This window comes from Poecilia mexicana, unplaced genomic scaffold (genome assembly GCF_051168715.1).
Source record: "Poecilia mexicana isolate PSO_F unplaced genomic scaffold, ASM5116871v1 scaffold_16, whole genome shotgun sequence".
Taxonomy (NCBI): Eukaryota; Metazoa; Chordata; class Actinopteri; order Cyprinodontiformes; family Poeciliidae; genus Poecilia; species Poecilia mexicana.
The window spans coordinates 24,378,166-24,401,092 of NW_028263385.1; the positions used below are offsets into that span (position 1 = coordinate 24,378,166).

The 22,927-nt window shown below is 40.3% G+C and overlaps 1 protein-coding gene across 2 annotated transcripts in view; it reads right to left on the minus strand.

The window, feature by feature from the left end:
- Positions 1-750: 750 nt before the first annotated feature.
- ulk4 (unc-51 like kinase 4) overlaps positions 751-22,927 on the minus strand; it is a 79,939-nt gene continuing 57,762 nt past the window's right edge. Inside the window, exons 32-36 of one of the 2 annotated variants that reach the window (XM_014989210.2) lie at positions 17,440-17,606; positions 15,029-15,130; positions 11,448-11,642; positions 5,795-5,883; positions 751-1,048 (exon numbers count right to left, since the gene is read on the minus strand). In XM_014989210.2, the coding sequence (XP_014844696.2) occupies positions 988-1,048; positions 5,795-5,883; positions 11,448-11,642; positions 15,029-15,130; positions 17,440-17,606 (614 nt within the window). In that variant the 3' untranslated portion in view covers positions 751-987. The remainder of the gene's footprint in view (positions 1,049-5,794; positions 5,884-11,447; positions 11,643-15,028; positions 15,131-17,439; positions 17,607-22,927) is intronic. The other variant, XM_014989212.2, reaches the window with a different exon arrangement.

Consider the following 22,927-nt stretch of genomic DNA (forward strand, 5'->3'; position numbering starts at 1 on the left):
TCCGTCGTGCAACAGCAGCCGACGCAGCTGTGAGCCGTCCGCAGCCTCCGGCTCCCGTTGACGCCGAACTGATGCCCTGTGAAACTGCAGGTGGCTGTGTGTGTGTGTGGACACTTGGATTTCACACTTGGCAGATCCTTTTTCCAAAGCTCGCTGCACAGCTGTCATTAATAGATGAACTCTCCTGTGTTGCTTGTGCTCAGATCGTATTACCGCGTCTGACCTCGTCCACACTCCAAACGTACAAAGTGCAAAGTATTTATATTTTTAAATGAAATCCCAGTCATTTTTCACAGACTCTCCTGTTAGAAGAGGCCAACATGAACACAGGTCTGTCCTAATCTAAGCTCATTTATGTCTGCGTGCAGAACTGAGTGTTGTGCTGTAGAGGCAGAGTAAAGTAGTCATCATTGACTGACACAACACACACACACATGCGTGGCCACCCTGAGGGCTAATCTAATGAGTCAATATTCTGTTATTAAAGCCAAATGGGAGCATCTAAACAGACTCCAAGGTCAGCGCTGTGATGCATGTGACAGCCCAAATTACTGCTCATGATGTAATCCTGTGCAGACTGATGGATGTTTTCAAATGAGCTGTCAACTCTGGTGACACAGCAATATTCTTTACCATCACTGATCCAATTTTTGGACGAAGGGAGTCACGACGGACGACCGATATCCGAACCGCGTGACTTAGTGGCGCGTAAAGCTCTTAGCATACAGGAGCTGCTGACTGAGACTCAAATTATTAAAACAAATTTATTAAAAGAAGCAAAACGTCAAATCCAACAGAGTGTCTATGTTGAGATCTGATTGGTTTTCAAGTACCAGCGAAACAAAAATCCTACTTTCTGAGGATGCTTTAGTCCCAAAACAAACAGACTTTAAGAGTGAGCAATCAGCACTGGATTTAGAAATAGTAAGATGCCGTTACTGTCGGGGTCACTCTGGGGTCACCGAAGGTTGAATGACGGAAAAACGTCTAGGACCCAGAGAGCTCCTGGAGGATCTCTGCAGCCCGTGTAGCCACATCAGCAGGACACCTAAAATGAAAAAATAAATAAATAAATAATTATATATATATAATCTCAAAATGGAGACGGAAACAATGAATTTATCTAACATATATAGTGTATTCTCAATAGCTGTATGCTTGTTTTACCTTATAAAGCACAGAAGAGCAAAATGGAATAATAGTCTGCTCCACATGCACTTATAATCAACTACGTTACATTTGCTCTGTTTTTACTTGCATCTGTATCAAAATCATAAAGTTTTACAGATAACATTCTAACTGCAACATGAATGAATAAAGTCCTCAGTCGACACAGTCAACTCTACACTGAAGAGTTTTCAGAAAATCCATCGTCAGCTCAACATAACGGCTCAGACACAAAATGCTTCACAAAATCACCGATCTGGACTTGGAGCCACATGATGAAATGAGTAGGAAAAAAAATTAAACATGGTTTCACACATCCACTAAGCACTCCAAATGCAGGTGTATCTATAAGCAACAATATCATTGAAAGTTCAATTATTTCAGTAATTCGATAAAAAAAAAAAGCCAAAAAAAAAAGAAGAAACTCACACAGATTCATTTCCACAGGTCCGCTCACGCCTCTTAACTTAATTACCGTCCTCATAATTGATCTAATTAAAACGTTCCCCAGAGGCCTCGCAAACCCTTGAAAGTTTTGGCATTTGGATAAAGTGAGTGAGTTCAAGCTGCAGAGTTTGGTCACTGATTACATCCTCACACGTTCTGCTAGCAAGTATGCAGCTACGCAGAGGACGAGGAGCGACAGCCAAGCTAAAAATGGCTTTAGTTTTAATTTTCAGCTGATTTTCAGTATATCTGATCGGGCCACCCTTAATTTACAAATATAATATGATGTTTGCAGGACTGAAATATTAGTTTCCAATCTTCCTACTTATATTAGGAACATATATCTGTTCATGACAAATATGTGAAAGAGGAGTTTCTGCAAAAGAGGCTGGAATCTTAAACTGTCATTGGCATCTTTTATAAGTAATTAATATTGTTAGCACAGTAATACATTTTCCTGGCGTTTCCCTCGAGAAATTAGATCTTTACCTTAACTTTACCAGCATTTTAAAATGCTCTGCTGCCTGACAGACTGAGGCCGAAAAGTATAAAACAGCAAAACCTGAAAGGTAATATGTCTAGCTTTTAGAAAGTCATGCTCTCTCTCGCCGTCTGGCAGCCTGAATGAGTCGTTGACATGTCTTAGAAGATTTTCTCCCTTCAAATAACCTCATGATGCCTCACTACCTGGTTGGTCATCAGTAAGGGTCAATCGAGTCGATTCCTCTGCATTTATAGGTTTTAGATGATCAGCATAAACAATAAGCAGCTTCTCACTTTACAGGGAGAAAACTGAAGGAAAATTATAAGAGCAACACTCAGCATTGTCCACACCACATGTAGCAGCAAGGGGGGCAGATCACAGCTGAGCAGATGGTGCCCTTTGATGCTCACTTGTTTCTGGAACATATTGCCAGGACCTTACTAAAAATCACCCCATAAGTCCCCCCCACCCCACCCTTTTGTTTTCTTTTTTTAGTTTGTTTTTGGTTCTGGTCTGGTCATAGTTCCACAGCTGCTGAACGTCAAAGATTTCTGCAGCAGATTTCTGCTGCAGCTGCTTCACGAATTTTGAGCCCAACAATTAGACAAAGTTGTTTACAGAAGGAACGTTTTGGTCCCGCGCGCTGCGTTTGCTGTCGGCGCGGACATCAGAGCGTCTCAGCATTAGCGACGGCTTTGACCGACCTGAACGTGGCGGTGAGCCAGGATCAGGTTCGGAGGGGGGCGAGGGGACTCGAGGCTTTTCTTCAGGAGCTGAAGTGACGCCCCTCCCTCTGCAGACGGTCGGGCTTGAGGGTTTACAAAAAAAAAAAGCATTCCTCAGGTTGCCATGGTAAAGGCACAATGACATCATTAGTATCTAGGCCCCGACCTCCGCTCTCCCTCCAAATCGCGTCTTTTCCCCTCTTCTGCCGCTGCCCAAACTCCTCTCATCTTCTCAATTAAAACCTCTCCCACTTCTTTCTTCTCCCCTTCCTTCTCGCCACATGGCTCTTCTCATCTCCTACCCCTTTTTTCCTAAAAACCTCTACTTCCCTCTCCCTACTCCTAGATGGGGCGGGGGGGGGGCGCCAGCCTCGGCCACTTCAAAGCAGAGAGCTGATTTTTGCTTTCATCTGCCAGAGAAACGGGAAAGTGAGGCGAGGAGAGGAGGTCAGGAAAATAGGGAAATGGAGAGGGGCAGTGCATGCTGGAAATACGGGGCTGCGAGGGCGACAAAGGGGGTGAGGGGTGGAGGGGGGTGTATAAAAGAGGCGGCGGAGGAGAAAAGAGGTGGAGAGGGCGGGTCAAGTAAGAGGAGCCTCAATGGCAGACCAACAATACACCTTTAATATTGATCTGGCAGGATCTGTGTGTGATTGAGAGACACAATCTGGATGCAGAGGAGTGGGGGGGCAACTAATTGTGTTCCTGTGTGTGTCGGCACAGTGCGCGCGTGTGTTTGTGTGTGAGAGGTCGCTGGTCTCATACATCAAAGGATCAAAGGAAGCATGGTCGCTATAGTGAGAAAACCCTCGGTTCAAAGAGGGAGCAAACATTCAGCCCACACACTCATGAAAAGCAGGCCGGTGCGGGGATGCAGGTGCACATATGGGAACACACACGTTGGACGGGGAGCAGTAGCCAGCGTTTGTCCCTACAGATGTTGGTTATTGATAACTACACAATCAGTACTGGTGTATGGATAAATCATGTGCTGCTATGTGACTGAAGTTTTCTTCTTTTTCGTCAAAAGAGCTCCAAAAATAAGTTCGCTAGTGAAAGAGTATTTTACATCTCTGTCTGTTTTGTGAGCTTTTTATCTGACCTCCTGTCCTTTTCTGCTCTGACAAGAAGAAAAGTGAGTTTTGTTTTAGACAAGATGTGAAAGATATAACTGACATACAGTAAAGAAACAGATGCTGTGCTAAAAAGAAAAAACAAAGTTTTCAGATACATGTTTGGTGGGATTTTATGTGACACGTTAGTTTGTAACAATGAATTTGGAGAAAACTGTTAAATTCCCCCCCCACCCCCCCCCAAAAAAAAAACAATAAACAGCTGAAATGTGTTGTGTGTGCATCTGTACCTCTTTACTCTGATACACTTAAATAAAATCCATTTGAAACTGACAAGAGTTTTATTTATACAGGACAGAAAAAAGGGGCACAAATCTCTTCCTCACCGTGTACAACAGATAAACGCACCTGTTGATTACAGATGCATGCCACACTTTTCAGATTTTTATTGCCAAGAACACTTAAGCCAATGTAACGTCAATGTTTCTTCAAAAATGAACGAAGTGTGAGGTTGTAACTTGACCAAATGTGGATAAAGTTTGAGGGGTTCGAATACATTTTCAGGGCAAATCACGCGAAAATAGATTTATTTTCATGCTTCTTGCAATAGCAAACCTTTCGCTATAATGTTTCAGTCAACGGTGAGTCAAGAAACTATGTGAGTAGGAGGTTAAAGCTTCTCGTAGGGTCTGACCTGTTCTGCTGGTCCCAGAGGAGTGGGCAGGACAGGCGACTCAGCAGGCCAAACACTGAGCTATCAGAGCCTGTTGACAGGCATTTCACCTTTAGACAGAACAAAAACAACTCTGGGTTACGAGTAAGGGAATCTGTGTGACGCTAACCAAGCAACGTTACGGCTACGCTCTACGTACATCAGTGATTATGAAGTCCAGCTGTTGAAAAGGAGAAAGCCTTTTCAACAGTAAAGATGTTTTGAAATGACTTGGAGAAACAGTAGCATAGGCTTCACAGCACAAATATTACTTAGCAACACAGGAGGAAAAGGTTCATGAACGTCCGTCGACAGATGAGAACTGCTCTTAAGGAAACGACGACTCGCTCTCAGAAACAGGTTGGACGGGCTCAGTTATGCGGAAACGCATCGGAGAAAAGCTGCTGTGCTGAAAGGAAGGCTAATTCCTCTGGTTGTGCGCTATTACAAATATTTACACTGCCCACGCTGTTAATTGGTATGTTTTCCAGCACCGCAAACTGGTTTGAGGCAAAGAGAATGTGTCTGTACAGAGGCCAAACTGGTTCACCCAGAACATCACACAAGTTCTCTACCAATCTGTGATCGTGATAATTAAAACATCGACACCTCGAGTTCTTCAATTGGTTCTGGAACCATTTCTGCAGCATGTCGGCCTGCGTCGGCCTGGCCAAAGAGGCTACTGGTTTTACTGGATATGGGATAATGCAGCAGCATTAGATGGATGTAAAAAACAAAATCCAACTGAATGACAAGATCCAAGTTTCTCAATTAGAACCTTCCTAAAAAATAAAAACATCATGGTGGTTCTGCAACCTCCCCGTCTTTGCACAACGTTCTCTGTTCTTCTCTTAAGCACGGGACAAAGACGTCCACCGTTTACAACTTGTTTGTTTTTCCACTAGTTTCATGAACGTCCCACAAGAGTTGCAGCTGCAGCTGTGACTCAAACAACTTCACATCGCAATGTTGTTAAAATTACAGTTTGCCAATCTTTTACCCGAGTCACTTTTTTTGTTTGTTTTTTTTAACCTTCTCAGACCACTGGAGTTTTGAAGGACATCATTTTCATTCTTTCATTTATTCCACTTGTTGCCAGATGCCACTGTATTTTTCTCTTCAGCTTTCAACCAATAAACCTTACAAGATCGGATGAAAATAAGCATTGCGCATCAGAAAGACGCACCTGTTGGACTCAGCAATATCCTGAAGCACACTGGTCAGGCCCGTTCCTTCAGGACATTCCAGCCAACCAGACTGGTCTGTAGTTTGTATCTGAGAAGAAAAGAAGAAAAAAAAAAGAGAGAGAAAAATTCAGTAAAAATGTTTCACAGTACTTTTCATTCTGACAATGGGATGGAAAACTTGAAATCTGGTAGAGAATGGAGCAGCTACTGGACTTTCACACCAATACGGTTCTGGCTGTTATTTGCATACGGTAATGGAAATGAATCAAAATTGTTCTGCACTTCTGAAAACCTAAAACAGATCTCTGGTCCAGGGACATTATTACTTTTTTTATTCTGGCAGAATAAAGAAATAGAACAAAAAGTGTGATGGATTTTATTTTCTGTCTCTAACATTGCAAAGCTGGAAATTCACAGAATTGATGCAGTAGATTAAAAAAAAAAAAAAAAGAAGTTCTTTCTGGAGTTAAAACAATTTCTTCAGTAAACTGTAAGTCGTCTCATGAATATAAAAGCATAAAGTTCACTCGTCCATGATACTGACGAGGCACTCAAGTGTGTTACTGTCATTTCAAAATTCACTTTTCTCACTGCAAGCCCCTTTTTTTCTGATGTCTGTACTGTTTAGTCATTAAATAGTCTGGGTGGTTTGGCTTCCAGGATCTACTTTATGATTCCATCGCTGAACATCGACTCATATGGTGCAGTCTTATGAAGTGTGTCCATAAGCCCCGCCCTAAACTGCCTGATATCTTCTCTCCTGTTGGGATTCCTCTGGTTCTATGGCTGCTCTGTCAGGCCTCTCATCATGGTGATGCCTCTGTATTTTCCCAGAGCAACCCCCCCCCCCCCACTCCGCCCCTCCCAAAAAACTGAACAAACAGTTTAGTGATAAAATCTGCCTTAACTTTGCATTTAAAGTTATTTTGTAGCACAAATCTTTAATAACTAACAATGAAGCATGTTTGTGTCGGTGTTTCTTTGTGTGAGTTTGGTGTCTGTGTGCTGATGAGTGGATTCGTGTCACTGTGTTTTGGAGAACATGCTTTCTCTGATCTCTGGTGACATCATCATGTCTGTCTCTGTGGCGACACAGTACAGTTGTTGCTAAGTAACGGGGTTAGGGGGAGAGAAAAGATGCTCCCCTCACTTATTTTCCACACAAGTGAGCACGCACACACACACACACACACACCGACTTTTTTTTTTTCTTTTGCCTTCTCCATCGGCGTTGGAGGACCTTCATGTGTGCCTGCCAACCAAACGCAGACATCTCTTCTTCAACCTGGCTCTACCACCTCATCCTCCATTCTCCCCTCAACTCGATACGTGACGAACAAGCGAGTCAATAATGTTGAACTCAAAGTTGTACAAGATGAACCCAGACAGACAGACAGACATGCAGCTCCTCAGACGTACAGCACAGGGCTGTCATGGTAGACGTCGAGTTTAAACAAGTGACAATATACCTGACAGCACGGAAACGGATTCGCCCCCCAAAAAAAGAAAATAAAAAACTTGTACATGATCCATGAATAACAGAACATTTAGATGTGTGTTTCAGAGGCTGATGGAACGACTGAACGGATGAGCTTTGTTTGAATGTACGGCTAAGTATTTTGATGAAAAATTAGCAATAACTGTAGGAGCAAAACAAGAGCTTCGTGTTTTTGATGGGATTTAGGTCCGGGCTTTGACTGGGCCGTGATGCACTTCGATCAAAACCTTGACGTTTTAGTAGTTAATTGCGTTGGATATTTTTTAGAAGTACTATGTTTTTCTTTAACTTTAAAATTATGAACTACTGGTTAATTGGACTAACACACAAACCTCAGATAAAATATATTAACTTCATTTTGTGGCTGCAACAAGACAAAAAGTGGAAAAGTTTGCTTTTCCTTCTGTACGAGAAGACATGTGACAGATCATTAACTCCATGTTGCCAGAAGCAAACGAACAAGTGAAAAAAAAAAATACATAAACTACTCTACGGAAATAATAAATGCTCAGTTCTCTCGCAAATTATCACACGGTCTTATTGAATTAGCAGGTTTTTTTTTTTTTTAGTCTTTTCAATTTGTAAAAATAAATTGCAGTCAGATTTCACTAATTCAAAAATGATTTATTCTCCCCTTCCCCTCTTTTCAGTTTCAAAGCTATTAGCGGGATCTTTGATTGAGATTAACAGAGGCCTGAAATCAATGAAAGATAATTAAAAAGCTTTTGTGAAGGGCAGACGCTCGGTTCAGTGAGTAGGTGTGTGTTTGAGACAGAATGTGGGAGACAAATTAAGGAGCACTACACTGCATGGCACAATTAACAGATTCGAATCCAAACATGGAACGCGGTGAAGTCCTACGCCTAAACAGGTCAGGTATTTTACCAAGTAGGGTCTGTTTATGTTTTTTCTATAAACTATAATAATAAACTAACTGTTTGGATTTTTTTTAAAAAATATTACAGATTCGTAAAGAAAAGTCAGTGGCTCTGATTAGGTCGACAAAGACGGGATAGGAAGTGCAGCTCTGCTCGCCTGTCGCCTCCAACACTGAGAGTGACCGCCACGGTTCCTCCGTTCATCAGACTGATTTACGTGTGTGAGCAGAGAAAATCAGCTTAGGATAAAACAGTTTAAACGTTGTTCTTTTCATTGTGTTGCTTGAACCGTGTCGGCCTGCAGCAGGCCTAGAGCGAGCCGCAGCTGAGGCCATCGGTGATTCAAACTTTATTTCCATAAGTATTTAAGCACAGACAGGCCAGTAATGTGATCTTATTCTGTTTTACATTCCTCTGCTCTCATTCACCTGTATTAAATGTTTCTGAATATTTCCTGTACAATTGTTGAATTGAGTCCATTATCTCAGCTGATAATGCTAACGCTATTAGCTCTGCCAACGCTAAGACGCCAACCACTGTTAGTTTATGCTGTGCTTAACACTCAACTTATTCTGTTTATGCTGTAGTCACAGTAGACAGAAAAGGGGTTTTCAAGACGTGCTAAATACCACATCTGCTATTTTCCGTCTTTGCTAAACTGAACTGCTAATCCCAGGTGTGACATCATCACGTCTGCCACTTGTTTGCCATCCTGCGATTCATAAAGCCACCATCTTGGTAGTCCATCGTGTCATCCACTCAGTCGATGTGAGTGCTAGGTTCGTACAACACTGAGAATCGATTGTCCAAAATGTTTGTGATTTTTACTTTTGCAAATCATTTTTAAAACATTACTTTATTAAAATTTGTTTTATTTCCCCCTCAGCGTTGCATTTAAACTGCTTGTTTTAAAGCATTACAGCTGTTATTTATTGTGACCTTTCAGAAACATACTTTGGTTCTTAAACATACATATTTTCACTGAACTGTGACATCACTGTATTGTCTTATTAGACATTTTTTACAGGTAAAAAAAAAATCATTAGTATTATTATTATTTCATTTTCACTTGTCAGCTTAGTTGAATGTTGCTAGTCCAGTTAAAGAGTTTGTTTACTAAAGTATTTTACCTGGAAGTATTTTGTTAAATGTTTACATTTTGGAGAGAAGTTGTTTGTGTTTATTCCCCATTTGATGTTTGAGAATATCAATGCTCAAATTTACTCCATCTAGTCTACAACGCCACACAGAGGATTTTCTGCTATTGATTTCTCATAATCAGGTGGTGCAGGTGCCTGACTTGGTAATTTTGATCTAAATTACTAACTTTGTTAACATTTTTAGCCTTTGGCACTTATTAATAACCAAACCAAACCTATTGCTGTACAACATCAGGAACACTAAGCTGAGTACCAGACATTTAAAATGAATAGACTTAAAGTATTAGGGCTCTAAAATGTGATCAACATCATACATTTGATGACTCCAATGTGTGCATTAGTGTGGAAAAACAGAAGAGCTGTGGACCGAGGACATGGGGTATTTTTTTTATGACCAAATAAATTAGTTATATTTCCACTGGGATGCTGCTTGGTGAATCATCCCCTCGCTACAAGGAAATAGCTGAAATATAGCACTATGTGTTGCTCAGGGTGGAGAGTCAGAGAGAGACGGCACACTGAGGCAGCGCTGGGGTAATGAGGGAGCTTCCACCAAATGACAAATTTGTCAGACAAATAAAGGGGAAAAAGAAAAAGGGGTCTGTGACAGGGAGGGAGAAAGAGAGAGAGTGGGTGGTTCAGATGGCCAGAACTAATTAGTGAGGAGAATTACAAATATATCTACACATGCAAATGTCCTCTCCTTACTCTTTCACGCACAGCTACAAAGTAGAGTAGCTTCCAGGCACAGCCTTGGGTCAGTTCATGCAACACAAAGGTGGCAGCTGACCTTGTGTCCCACGTGCAGAAACTTTTTCATGACCCTGCGGCCAAGCCAAAACATTAGGGATGCATTTTGCATAATTCATAGAGGTGTACAGAAAAATTAGACGTGTTATGTGTTTTCGTCGGACTCCCAGCCCAAAAATAAAGTCCTGGTGCAAATCAAAAATGGAGAATTAACAACTCATTACAACCAGAATGACAAAAAAAAGAACATGGTAAACTAAGAAAGTATATGTATTAGGAAAGGATGCAAACCTTGACGTATTAAGTGGGTTACCGTTCGACGTAAAACGGCGTATCAGGCTCAGCATCAGAGAGTGAAGTGTAAGTCTTGTACTTTGGAACCTTTTTTTTAAAATTATTTTATTGCAGGATCATAACAGGGAATTGTGGTACTATTTAATATTGCAAGATGATATTTATTAAGGTTAACAAACTGTTTCCCAACTCTTGCCTGTCTTTTCTTTAATACAATGTCTTTACTTATTCTTTATGGGCTTCAGCATCTCAGCGACTGTAAAACATACATCATGTCAGCAGAGCATTGAGATCAGTGAAACACCATCCAGCAGGCCAATATATATTATTGGCAAGCGGAATTTGCATTCAAGGAACGTTAAATAAAATATCCGACCAAATGTTGCATCCGAGCGGTCCTATGCGATCCCATCATTACAGATATCGACACTGCGATTCAATATATTGCGCACCTCTGGCAGAATGAAAATAGATATTCCTCCAGTGTTTCAAGGCTGCATTTGCAAATAATGCAGCTAATCAATATTTCCAACATAGCGGAGTTATTGATTTAACGGTTCAATTAAAGGGGCCAACGTTGGATTACTGTTGTGTTAATGCAGATGAAAAAAAAAAAAGTGTCATCTTGTTAAAATAAAGTTTAGTAAATGACAGTTTTCTGCTCGGTGTGAGAAAACCAACAAACTCGTATTGATTGTGTTTGAGGAGCAGCAGCTGTGCTGCACTGCGCTCTCTTCCAGGTTGGCTTTCATCAGAGCAACAAATCATACCGACTATCCCACAAAATTGGACAGACTCTTGACCAGACACTGACAGGAAGAAACAACCCAGCATTTTTTCCCCTCCCCTCCCTCAATCCGTCTTGCACCTTCTGTCAGTCTCATTCAGGAGAAACTGCACATTTTTCGGGAGAGTAGGAAGCCCGGTATGAGTCTGTGAGAGTTAGAGTGTGTCCAAGTCTGTGTCTAGTTATTATTTTATTATCTCTCAATGGCCCCAAGATTCTCTCCTGCCAGAGCACAAATTTAGATACATTGCATCAGACGCTGCTGCTGCTGTGTGAGCGACTCACCAGCCGTTTAATGATCCTCAGAGCCGTACGTTGGACTCGGGGGTTCTCGGAGTTCACGTGAGCGCGCAGGAGATGGGAGAAGCTCTGTAAACACGAAGGCGACAAGCAGTCCTGACCCTCTCCGCCGTACAGCTGTACCAGTAAGGACAGACACTGAATGGATTCCTCCCACACTTCCTGGTTTTCAGTGGACAGCTGGAGAGACGATGGAAAACACACAACAACCACAGTTCAATTCGTGTTAACGCTAGAATTAGCTGAATTTTAAAGATTATTTACTTTTTTTTTTAGCTACCGATGTTTACGACACACTGTGTTGTGTGTGTAGAGAAACTTTATGAGCTTAAACCTGGAGTTAACAGGGCATTATGTTAATTTGATTCCTAAAAGTTTTTTAGCACGGAGCGGGCAAAACGGATGTTTCTTCCTAAATAGACCAACTACAGAGACTCGTGAAAGTGTGACAAACTGTATTTACATCGACACTACATTATTAAGAAAAAACACAGGAACTCTAAATAAAATACACCGAGGTTTAGGTGGCATCATGGTGACGTTTTGCTGCTTCAGGACTTGGATGATCGTAACTGCTGGAACCGTGAATTCTCCTTTCTCGCCAGAACACCCTGAAGAAGAATGGTTGGGGTATCAATTTGTAACCTGCATTCAGCCAAAATGAAACGATTAAACTTTCTACATTAACAAAAGGTTTACCGGTGTCTAAAGCTACCCGTTTTGGCAGTTTTAGTGACGTTTCACTGCTATTGACAGCGTTTCGCTCACTCACTAATCTTTCAAAGGGCAAAGGGGCTGAGCAGAGGTCGAGAGTGTGTTGGCTGCTCCATCAACCCTCTAATGTGTTCATTGTGTCCCTGGAGACGCCCCTCTTTTCTGGGCCCCCATGTTCCTTTCTTTCTGCTCTCTCCACAATGCCATCGACTTTCCAGGATGACTTACAGCATCCTCCGTTCTGCGTGGATTCTTTCTTCTGTCTCACAGGCAGTTTATTTCATTTTTATTTGAGCTGAAAGGCAGATAACACACTCAGAATAAAAAGTCAACATCTCCTTCTTTTTTTAACAGTGCATTGTTGACTCGTCTTGTTTTCATCATCTGCTACACGATCCACTGCGCCATCATTCCAGAGAATATTTAATTTAGTGGCCGCCCTCAGAAGAAGATGGGAAACATATCAATATTTCATTTTGTTAAGTTTGTTTAAGTGTGTATTCAGTGCTTGTGGTTGCTCTCTGAACCATTTACATTTCATAAAAGTAAAGATGACAGTTCTTTCTTCTTTTGAGACAACCCTGTCTTCACCAAACTCTGCCTAGCTTTGAGGGCTATTTAAATCTAAATGTCAAAGGTGATAAGAACAGGTTACATTTACATTTAAAGAATTTGAATTTTGGTAGTTTATTTTAGATTTTGTGATACTAAATTTAATCTGAACTCTATTAACAGTTTGCACTGAGACTTTGAAGCCACATGAAGGAATGGGAGTGTTATCTACGGCACATTTGATGGACAGCAGAGAAAATAGAACCAGAATGTGAGAATGTTTAAGAGGCTCCTTTGGTTAAATGTTCAAAATTTCTTTCCAAAAAACAAAAAAGGCAAAAATGTACCCCATACTTATCTTCCTGTTTGTGAGATTTCTATAACTATAACAATCATCAGTGGTCAAATGTAAGCTACATATGTACGGCCATCTTGCTTTTCCTTCATTCTACACACTGTTTATGTTACCAGCTCATCTCTTCTGCTCATGGCAGGGACAGCATTGTTTCATATTATGCGGTATCTGGTAAAGGTTTTCGTATCTCCTGAAATTTCTAAATCTTCTCACATTTCATCCACAACCAACAATGTTTTTTCTTTGGGTGTCATGTAAAAGGTGGCGTTGCAGGCCAAACAGGAGCGATGTGTAACGCTAAAAGGAAATGTTTGGTGTTCGGTTCTGAGCTGTGGAAACTTGATGCTTTAAAGGTGTTCATCACTGCAGGTTTCACCAACTCAAAATTTAATTCTTTTGTACGGCCGTTTTAAAATCATCATGACGGAAATTTAAGACAAGTCTCAAGGTCAAAATGTACTATAGAAAATTGCATATTTTATACAGAAGAGCCAAGCTTGATTCACAGAATACACACAGAATCGTTCCGGTTGGCAGGAGAAGTGAGACAGTGGCAAAGATGAACCACATCTGGCCAGCTGGCGATAAATTTACACTTTCCAATGATGGGCATAAAAAAAACTAGCTAGCTAGAAAGGGTTTACTGTCGGCTAGTTAGCGGTAGCCTCCTCTGCTTCACGTTACAGAACGTAATCAAGATGTCTGACAGAAAAGTCCCACAAGAAAAATAAACTACATATATAGTAATCAATAGACCTGCCAGGGCAAAATTTAAGACCTGTGAATAACTTACTGAATAACTGATGAATAACTGAATAACTGATAAATAACTGATTTACATAATTTTCAGTGAATTTAAGATGTTTTAAGGCCTTCATTTTACATGCATAAATAAGACTTTTTAAGGGTGCGGGGACTCCCTGCATCAGTGAGTTGAATTTTGCGATCTCTCATTAATCTTCAGAGATAGGGCGTTTACACATCCAGAGTCATGGAGGTGAAGTTAAGGCACCATCTCACAGATGACAGGGGGGGAGCTGTGGAGATGTAATTTGTTTTGAGGGTGGCTGTTACACTGCAGCTCTTTAAGCTCAGTGTGGATGTGTGCAGAGGCTTTCTCAACATCAGGAAGACCAAGAAACACCACACAAGTCAGGGATAAAGTTGCAGAGAGGGTTGAAGCTTTTAAGATCTGTCTCAAGTCATCATCTGAACATGGAAAAAGTATTTCACAACAGCAAAAAACAACAACAACAAAAAAAAAAAACCACAGACACAGCTAACCCACAATAACCCACAGGTTGCGCAAGAAGAGCATTAACCAGAGAAGAAGAAAAGTGGGACATGGTAACTTAGGAGGAGCTGCAGAGACTCAAAGCTCAGGTGGGAGATTCTCTTGACCGAACAAGTATTAGTGATAGAACGGTTTGGATCAAAGAATATGGATATATCGGAATGGTGCAGTTAAAGTTCAGATCAGAAACTGAACGAGAGTCCAATGTCAAAGTTTGCAGACAATCTGAGGTGGAGCCATTTTCAAAAGAATAATGTGGAAACGTTCAGTGTAGATGTGTTAAATTGGTTTAAACATAGCACAAAAAAAAACAATGCTACCAAGATTATATGTAAGTTAAATTAGTCTTGTAAAGTACTGACTAAGGAATGCCGAATACCAAAGCACAACACACTTGCCGTATTTTCTTTTCTTTTTTTCTCCAAACTTAAAAAAAAAACATTAATCATTTTCCTTCCACTCTGGAATCCTGCACCACTTTGTGCGAGTCCATCACACAAAACACCAATGAAACACAGTTTGTGGCTGGCAAAGTTCTTCGGACGTGAAAACTTTCGCCACGCAGTGCGAATAATCCAGAGACGTACACAAACACGCTGGGAGAAAATGTATCAGCACAAACACAAAAAGGCTGCGAGTGTAAGGTCTCACCATGTGAATGAGGTGAGTGCTGAGTTGGCTCAAGGGTCTGTTGGCTACGAGCAGTTTCTCTGCTGCCTCCGTTTCTGCTGCTGAACAAGATAGCCTCTGGCTCTATACACACGCACACACACACGCACACGCGCGCACTTTAAATCATTTATAGAGATTTGACAGTCAATAATGATTTATCCAGAGACTTGTCAAGACTTATTCTGACAGTCTGACACAGAAAGACGATGTGATAGACTAAGAAAGGAAATAGTTTACCTGCGTGACGTTACTGCCGCCGTTCTTTAACGAGACGCTCAGGACAACATCGACTGAACACTTTTCTTTGCCACACCAAGTATTTTTAGTGTGCCACAAAGAATTAACCTTCTCGTATTCTGTGTTTTTTTTTTTCTTTCTTTTGTTCCCCCTTCATCATTAGCGTCCCGGTAATACAGTTTGGCTTATTTTAGTTCAGTCCGTGCCTGCAGTGAAACTTCAGGCCAATTAGTAGTGGAATAAGATGATTAATAGTGGCGTACATCCTCTTTCTCCACCAAAGTCACTGCTGTTCTGGGTTGGGGGGGGGGTTACTCCCATCTCTGTGCTGAAATTGACAAACTGCGAAACAGTTTAGGAAGAGCGGCCGAGTCACGTCCGCTTCCCTTATCGGACCTTATTACCCAAAAGAATTTGGTTTAGGCAGAATTTTTCTTTTTTAATGAGCTTTGCATTTATGGTGGAATTGATTTCTGCTGCACATTCTCTTTGTTCCTTTTTTCCATCTCCATCTCTCTTTCCATGCTTCCTCTTCTCCCCTCTTTCCTCTCTGTCCTCTCTTTCACCCAGTCTTTTACCCTCTTTCCACTTTAGTCCCCTCCACCCCCTTGTCCAGGCATTAATATGTATGCACTGGGCTGGGGTGCACAGTATGGGGAGATGGGGGCTGGTTTGTGTGTATGCGTGTGTCTGTCTATATAGTGAGGCAAGCTGAGGACAAAGCCAGCGGTGATAATGAGGCCGCAGGGACATAGCCAGACAGGCCCCTCAGTATATGCCTGTGTGTGTGTGTGTATGCGTGTGTGTGTGTGTGTGTGTCCCAGGGACCTCATGCACTTTCTCCTGAGTCTACAACTTCAATATTGCAGTTGCTTAAACCTGCTAGCTTCTACCTTGTACATCAATGGACACACACTCGAACACACACATGCACTCGCCTTTGGGGGAAAAGATAGAAGGACAACATTTTCAGGTAGATGACTTTGTGATTTTTGTCAGCCGATGTGGGCTCACTGGAGATGAAGAGGCCAAGTATCGGTAAAAAAAATTAAAAATAAAAAAAGGGTAGAAAATGAAGTACCTTGCAAAAGTATTCACAGCTCTTTAAATTTTTTAAAAACTTAAATGTGTTACCAAAATTTTGTTTTAGACCAACATCAAGTACTGCACAATTGTGAAGTGGACAGAAAACACTAGTTTTTTTTTTCTTTTTCTTTTCTTTTTTTTTTTTTTTACAAATAAAAGTCTAAGCATCCATTTGAATTCAACCCTCCTGAGTGTAGAAACACTTTTCACTGCATTTACAGCTGCAAGTCATTTCAATTAGGTCCCTTTCAGCTTTTCATATCTATAAACTTCAGATTTTTATAAGTCTCTGCAAAACTACATCAAGCTCCATCAGACTGGATGGACAACAACTGTACTCATCAATTTTCTTTTCTTGCCACAGTTTCTCATTTCAGTTCCGGTCAGGACTTTGACTGGGCCATTCTTATGCATTAAAATGCTTTGTCTAAACAAACTGCAAAATATATAGGGTCACTTTCCCGTTGGAAAGGGATTTTCAGCACTACTGTCAAGTCTTTTAGAGACTCTTTTTCCCCACAAATGTTTGGTAATTAACCATCACATACCTGAAGCAGTGTAGTTTTCCACCACACAGTGTTTTACATGACCAAAATGGAACTTTATTTTTTGCCTCATCAGAGAGGAACACCTTCTTCAATGTATGTGGTGTGTCTCCTCTACATGGTTTGTGGCAAACTGCTTGCATGACTTCTTGATTATTGTTTCGACATCTGAAGAAAGTTTGCTCCACTGAATTTTATTTATGGGTATTAGTGTAAAGGGGATTACAAATTTTACTGGAAATAAAAAATTAAACCCACATATTCTTTTCTATCTACTTCAAAATTGTACTTCTTTGAGCCCGTCTATTATATAAATTGTATAAATACATTGAAGTTTCTGGTTAAAATGCAACAAAACATGATAATATTTTTGCAAGGTGATGTACAGTTTATAAGCGGAAATGTAACAAGTTACATGAAATTATCTCATATAAGGAAAAAAAATATGCATATTTATATATTGTCCTTCATATAATTCTATAGTAAAGATCGACAGGGTTTTGTTAATTTGAGTAGTCGTACCTGCAGTGCAGTTCGCACAACACCTGATGTTTGCTTTAGGATGTTGTGCAGCAGTTCCAGGAGAGCTTGCAGGACGACCAGGCTGATCTTCCTTCCAGCATGCTTTTCTCCATCAAGGTAAACCTGCGCAGCTTCCGAGAGAGTGCTCACCAACACCTCCACCAGCTCTGTGGAGCAGAAAATGCTTCCAAGTCAGGGCTGAATCTGACTTTCATATTTGTTGGACCAGGAAAACCTCTAAAGATTTCAAACTCACATAAAGTTACTACTCAGGTTAAGGCTACACAGTCAAAACGTATGACGTTTTGCTATTAAGATAGCCACATTTTTTTTCTCTCTGCCAAATTTGGTCATGACTAGAATCACAATTTCTCCTGAACCAGAGACAACATCAGAGGCATCTTACCTGAACTAATGAGAAAAGGTATCAGACTGTTTTGGGTGTTCTGGGACCTTCAAGTCAGCTGCCAGGCTTGATTGGTTTTTATACTTGGCCTTTACACTGTTTTGTAATGGTTATGAGTAAATAAAGTTCAAGGAATAAAAGAAAATGCGCTTTCAGTTGCAATATTCTCCTCAAGAGGATGAAGTCTGAATTTAATATTAGACATAAATTCAACCCAAGAACTTTATGTTGCACTAAAGAAAAAGGTATCACCTTCTGGTAAAACAACTAAAACAAACTTAATTAATGGGATTATTAAAATAATAACACAATCTACTTCTCTTTCTCCCTTTAAAATAGCTCAGGGCACAGAGACTGACCAATATATATAATATGATCCAGCTAACCTTAATTACTTTCACCACACACAGACTCACCTTCCATTGCTCATTAAATTTGACAGAACATACCTCCCCTTTTGAAGTAAGTTTAACAAGCTGTTATGAGCCTCCAGAGATGTTGCAGGCAACCACAACCGAGAACGCCTAAACAGAAATGTCTGCAAATACAAGCTGAAACACGAGTCACGGATCCCAATGAATGCAGCTTTATAGTAAGTCCGCACCTCTAGCTCTTCTTTTCTGTTTCTCCGGAAAAAGAAAACAAACAGATGCCCTTAAACCAATTAATATATTAAATCCATCTTCTCAATGATAAAAACTCATCCGGTTTTCTTTTTTAGTTCAAGTAGATCTTTAGTTAAAAAGCAGATGATGCTCGATTTCGGTTAGTGTAACCAACATTGCAGGCTCTAGAAAGATCAGTCAGATGCACTGTTACTCTGCCAAATTGCCAAATTATTTTGTTGGATGGCACTGGGCTGTTCAAATCAAATAATTAAAAAAAACTCTGCAGTTATGTTTTGAAATATATCTAATGAAGTGGGGAAAAACTGCAAGTAAAGTTTTGAAACTAGAGACTGGACAGCCCGAAAACAAGGTTGGTCAAATACTTTTCCTGTAGATTAAAAGAAAAATAAAGTACACAGAGAATCGCTCAAATAGTTGCTTTTGGGAGATTTGGGGGTTGCAATGGTGGAAGCTGCCAAGTTTAGGCATATGAGGGAGGGACAGCAACAAAGCAAATAAACCAAATAGTCATAGAATTTCACTTAGATTTCATAGCTACGGTTTTGTCTTTATCATATGTTAAGATTTGTCATGTTTTTCAGAATGTTATGGATGTTCAAGCACCTAATCTGGAGGCAATCAGCTACAGATGAACTACAAAAACAATAAAAAGCAAAGTAATATGGAATATTTCAGTAGTGGCATGAACAGCACTTGAAATAAAATAGATATCTGATTTAAAACAATAACATAGTTTTGGTATTTCTGCTCAAGACTATTGCTAACAATAACAATAATATCGCTTCTGCCTAATAATGGTACTTAATATCATTAGGGTAATTATGACTTGAGTTCAGGCTAGCACAACAAACTCACGTCATGACAACATCTGAATACACAGCAATTTAGAAGTGTCACAGCAGAAAACCTATTAGCTCTATCAATGTTTGTGCAATACAACATTTAGCATTTATCTCATTAAGACACTTGGTCATTTTAAAGGGTATTTAAAAACATATATATAAATAAATGATGATGATAACAGTAAGCAGTTACCTTGCAGTGATCTATTTTAGTATTTTGTCATCATCCAAGTTAAAAATAGACATTGTGCAAAAGTTTAGCAGAGTTATCTATTTATAAACCGTATTTAAAACAGTTCTGTTGGGAAACGACACACTGAAATGCTCAGAGCACCAGAGGAGCGAAGAGGAAAACTCATCCGACTCACGAATGGCCAATAAAAACCATTTTAGCTCATGGTAGTTGTAATTAAAGTAATAAAAACACATTGCATATAAATGAATGATTAAAACAAGTTTAACGTTTAATTATTAATTAACATCCTTTCGATATAAAATACATAAATTCCTAGTATTTTTAGTTAAAGCTTGGGAGTAAATGGGTAACTCCTGAGCTCAGTCCAGTCTGACTCAGATAAACAAACTTCCATGTCTGATTATTCTGACATTTAGCACATTTAATGACTTTGGTAAACCTAATTAACCTAAAACAGAAAAAAAAGAAGTTTAGTTTCATTGACTACCAAGAGAGAGAGAAAAAAAAAAGTGTCATTGTGTCTTCAACTTGGAGAACAACCATACCATCGATTTCCACTATGAATAAATGTCAGTTCAGTTCATCTCTGTAAGCCTTGCTATTAGGAAAACATTAATATGGAAGACAGATGTTGGTGTAGAAGTTATGCTAAAGAGCAAAATGATCGATTTCACATATATGTGGGAGTTTCCTGGGACACCATTTGGGAAATGACCTGAAACAAATTTTGAATGACTTATTGATGCAAATCGCATCGACATTAAGCAGCGCATGCACTGAAGCAGTTTGCTAAGATGCCAAAAATAAAATAAAATAAAATGCAAGAAAGAAAGAAGAAGAAAAAATATATACCATCCACATAAGCAGAGAGGAATGGTTTGTGAAGTGTTTTTTTTTCTATAATCAAAGATGAAGCTGTCTCATGTTTTGTCCAAAACTCAACCCTGGACTGAGCTCAAAGACATTTCGGCACATTAAGCACTTCTGAACTGTTGGACTGAATTTCTGATGCTCCCAATGTGTCCATTTCCTTATTAAATCCGTCAGTCTGCTTGTCAGTGTGCCTACAAAACAGGTTTCATATTCCCTCTCAGTGGATAAGCCCTAGGCTTCGTATCCTTATTTAATCAGATTACAGCCTAGACGGTTTCCGTCAATCTGCCGCGCGCGCCCAAATTAAAACCGAGCAATCTTTGAGCGTGCACATTAAAGCAAACTTTATTTTGAAATCACATTTCACTGTGGAATCAGGTTATCTCTCTCCTGCTGGTTCTCTTCATTGCTGTCGCTCGTTTTTAACCTCCCAATTTTCTCCTCTATAATCCCATCCCCTTCCCAAGTGTCTCTGACCCAAATGTAGGCCTGTTTATCCCATTCTTCCTCCCATCAACCTTTCTGCAACCATTTTTACTTCCCCTATTGGTGTTTTGGCTCCCTTGTCATATTCCCTCCCTCCTGTTCTTTTTGCCATCTTTTTTTTTCCTTTTTCCCTTTTTCTTGTTCCCTTCTTCTGTCCTATCTCTGTCTTCATTCCCCAGGGGGTATTATCTCAGTCAGAGGCAAATCTGCCCAATTATAAACCTCATCTCCTCTCTCTCTGTTACACACACACACACACACACACACACACACACGGATGCTGGGTTCTTCTGAATCCTCTGCTCCACACACACACACACACACACACACACACACACACACACACCTTCTCTCAGCCTCACACGTCCACGGAGGAATACACACAGACACGGTTGCACGAGCACACAAAAACCCACTACCTTGTTTTGCTCTTCTTCACTGTCTATTTCATTGTCTAACAACACATACACACGCAGACTCGCAAACCACAGCTACCCTCCTCTCTCTCTCCCTCACTCTCTCTCTCTCTCTGTCACACCTTAAAAAGCCAATTATTCACGCTTCTTCCCTTTTTGCTTTCCTCTCCTCTCCCCTTTCCCCTGTTCTCTCCCATCACTACACCGATCTGCAGAGAGCGACTCCCAAAACAACGGAGAGAGGAGAAGAAGGGCCAAAAATAGGTGACGAGGGATGTGTAAAACTGAAAACAGACAAAACAGAAGACGACGAGATGATGGGAGGGAAAGGGGGGCAGTGGTGGTGGAGAGGGTGGGGGGGGGTAAAACAGGCGCTGATTAGTTTGGAAAAGTGCGGGACAGTCAAAAACAAAACAGAAAGGACATGAGAGGAATGAAGAAGCAGTAAAGAAGTGGAGATGGTGTTAATTGCCAGGCCAGTGTTAGTGCTGGGTTGACAGTTTCCTGTTGGTAGGGGGGCTGATTGGATGATAATGATGCTGACTAGTGAACTGCTGCACTGCTGACCCAATGGAAACAGAAGAAGAGATGCTGGCTATGAGCTCACCGAGGAAAAGATGGAGAAATGCACACTGAGTCAGTGAAAGGGACGTGGAGACAAATTAGCACGGGTTTCCAGGGAAGCATTAGAGAGTTGCATTTTATGACAATACAGTTGTGTTCTGCAAACTTCTGTTTTTACTGTCGTTTCCCCTAGTTTGAATTCTTGCGTGCATCTATGCACGTTCAAGATTTGTGTATAAATATTTGTTATTTTTTGAATCTATAGTTAAACGTGTAATTGCAATTGTATGAGATGGTGCCAGAATGACCCAATGTTAAAGAAAGTACTAACCTGTATGTGAGAGTAAAAATGGTTTTTATTACCTTCACCACAGCTTCAGCGGACGACAAAACTGCCACATCTTTCTGATGTGAAACAATGACACCCAGATGAACCGTTTCTAAGCTTCCAACTTTAATGTGACGCCTTTCCAGTACAATTCAACTTAAAAATGAAGAAAGGTACATTTTAAAACATAAAAATACACAATGACCTGGTTGCATGGGCTTAAACTAATACTTGTTGGATTAAAATATGAGCAGTTCTAAATACCAGGCAGTTGTGACCTGAAACCTTCGGGTGTTTGGGAAAAGGGAGTTTATTTTTTCAGCAACACAGCGAGTCCAATCACACGTCAACAGAAGAACGGCTTCACCAGAAGAAAATGCAGCTTTTGAGGTAATCAATTGAGTGTGAGCAGAAAATGACCTGAAGCGGGTTGTGGATAAGAAAAGTCTTCAAGATTTTGAGAAGTTTTGCCAGGTGGAATTGGCAGATATAAGTCAAGATGCCGATCATTTCTTTTTGTCATCAAAAAAGAAATTAAAATGAAGTTACTTTATCAGTGTTAGCTTGACATACACATTTAGACAACCAGGTTATTGTTACTGCTTTTATGATTATTATTATTATTATTATTTTTTTTTTTCAAAAATGAATTTGTTTGATTTTCAGTTGAACTTTACAGGATATGTGCAACATTGCAGGTGGACAATCTTTTTTAAATGGTCTCAATTTTTACGTCACAAAATGCTGA